At 32.9% G+C, this 1,832-nt stretch overlaps 1 protein-coding gene across 1 annotated transcript in view; it reads right to left on the reverse strand.

Moving 5' to 3' along the window:
• The window catches only part of LOC103656602 (RNA-binding motif protein, X chromosome-like), a 16,576-nt gene that overhangs the window by 6,090 nt on the left and 8,654 nt on the right, over window positions 1-1,832 (reverse strand). Inside the window, exon 3 of the mRNA XM_008684014.2 lies at window positions 660-831. Coding sequence (XP_008682236.1) covers window positions 660-831 — 172 coding nt within the window. The remainder of the gene's footprint in view (window positions 1-659; window positions 832-1,832) is intronic.

Below are 1,832 nucleotides of genomic sequence, written 5' to 3' on the forward strand. Positions count from 1 at the left end.
GTTTCCTAAAAATCACAATGATTATCAAAAACAGAAGCTAAATGTTTGATTTTTAGACTGGTTAGCAGAAGAAACAAATTTATTCAACACATAAGAAGTGACTCCCTTTCATACAAAGTAAAAAAAAAAAAAATCTCTGAGAAGTTTGTAAAAACCATTTCCAATGATTCAGTCTCCCTCCAACACACACAACAAAGATACATACTTATTTGTGAAGCAGTGGCTTTTAATCTTTTTCTGAGTAAAGATATCTTCCAAAATCTAAAGAAAGCTCTAGATATTTCCCTTAGATATTTCCCCAAATATGATTTTCATTACAAGAGACCAAGGCAGAATAACCCTCATTTCAAAATGACAATAGAGATTTGCACTGATGTTTGCACAAGCATATATGGAAAACAAATGTTGCAGTCTTAATTTAGTTTGAAATTTATGCAATTTCACTGCAAGATTATATTTTTGCACATTATTTCAATCATTTTAGAACCGGAATTCCTTAGAATTTAGAAATATTTAAATTATTAATGTTAATTCCTCATCTAAAGAATGTTCGTTTATTCTGCTCATAGAAGATGTAAATAAAAACTGAGGTATTTCCATACATTCAAACTTACTGTTTTCCAGTCCTATGGCTGCATCCTTATATTTTAAAACATTACCCAAATGTCCGCCACGTGAGGAATGCCCTCTTGCTCCTCCACTTCCTCCTCTTCCACATCTCACACTTCTTGGATGGCCTCTGTTTCTTGGAGGTGGTGGCTTCCGTCTTCCACCACTTTCAAAAGATGGTTTGTTGGCTTGCTCTACTTTAATTGCTTTTCCATCCAAAGACTAAAGAGATTAAGTATAATACCAGTAACATTACACCAATTTAACAAACTTTACAAATCCACTCATTACTGAAATCAAAATCAAGTTCAAGTAAAGAAAATAATGATCAGGTCCTGCCAAATATGAGACATTTAATTAATCACTGCCTTCCATTAAGTCATCCAATGAAAAATTATATGTACCGGTTATTAAAACTCCTTGAAATATCATCCAATATCAAAAAAAAGTAATAGCTCTCACATATCATGAAAATATACGTTTTCTAACATATAACTCACTTTACTTTTGTATTGCTATAATTTAAATTTTCTAGTGTCCCAAAGGCATATAAAACAATGTGTACTGTCATTTAGAAAAGAAGTTACTATTACTTATTCAAAATGATTGTTTATATGCTGTATTATTTTTTAGTATTTATTCTGCTAAAAATTAAAAGGAAATTTCCTAATATGATTGCAGCTGTATTTACAGTAGTTATAATAACGTTTTCTTTTTTTTAAGATTTATTTATTCATTTGACAGAGAGACAGACAGCCAGTGAGAGAGGAAACAGAAGCAGGGGGAGTGGGAGAGGAAAAAGCAGGCTTCCATCTGAGCAGGGAGCCCGATGTAGGGCTCCATCCCAGAACCCTGGGATCATGCCCTGAGCCGAAGGCAGATGCCTAACAACTGAACCATCCAGGAGCCCGTTTTTCCTTCTTTTAAGAGAACACTTATTTGGTCTTTAATCCATTCTTACTCTGCTTTGCTTTTCAAATGTCCCTAGAAAATAACTTTTTAATATAGTAGTTCATTATTCTCATTTTTCAGAGATGCTTCCATTTCTTAATCTCCCAATACTTTCAGAATGGTTTATCATTCACAGGGGCCAACATGATTTTTAAAAACATAATTTGTAATAATTATCCCACATAAAACATTCTGGTTATTTTGTATTACTTATGGAAAAGAATCTTAAATCCTAAGTTCCTACAAAGACATCTAGTAGGTATGGGCCCTAG

The sequence above is a fragment of the Ursus maritimus genome (genome assembly GCF_017311325.1).
Source record: "Ursus maritimus isolate PB19 chromosome Y unlocalized genomic scaffold, ASM1731132v1 scaffold_Y5, whole genome shotgun sequence".
NCBI classification, from domain to species: domain Eukaryota; kingdom Metazoa; phylum Chordata; class Mammalia; order Carnivora; family Ursidae; genus Ursus; species Ursus maritimus.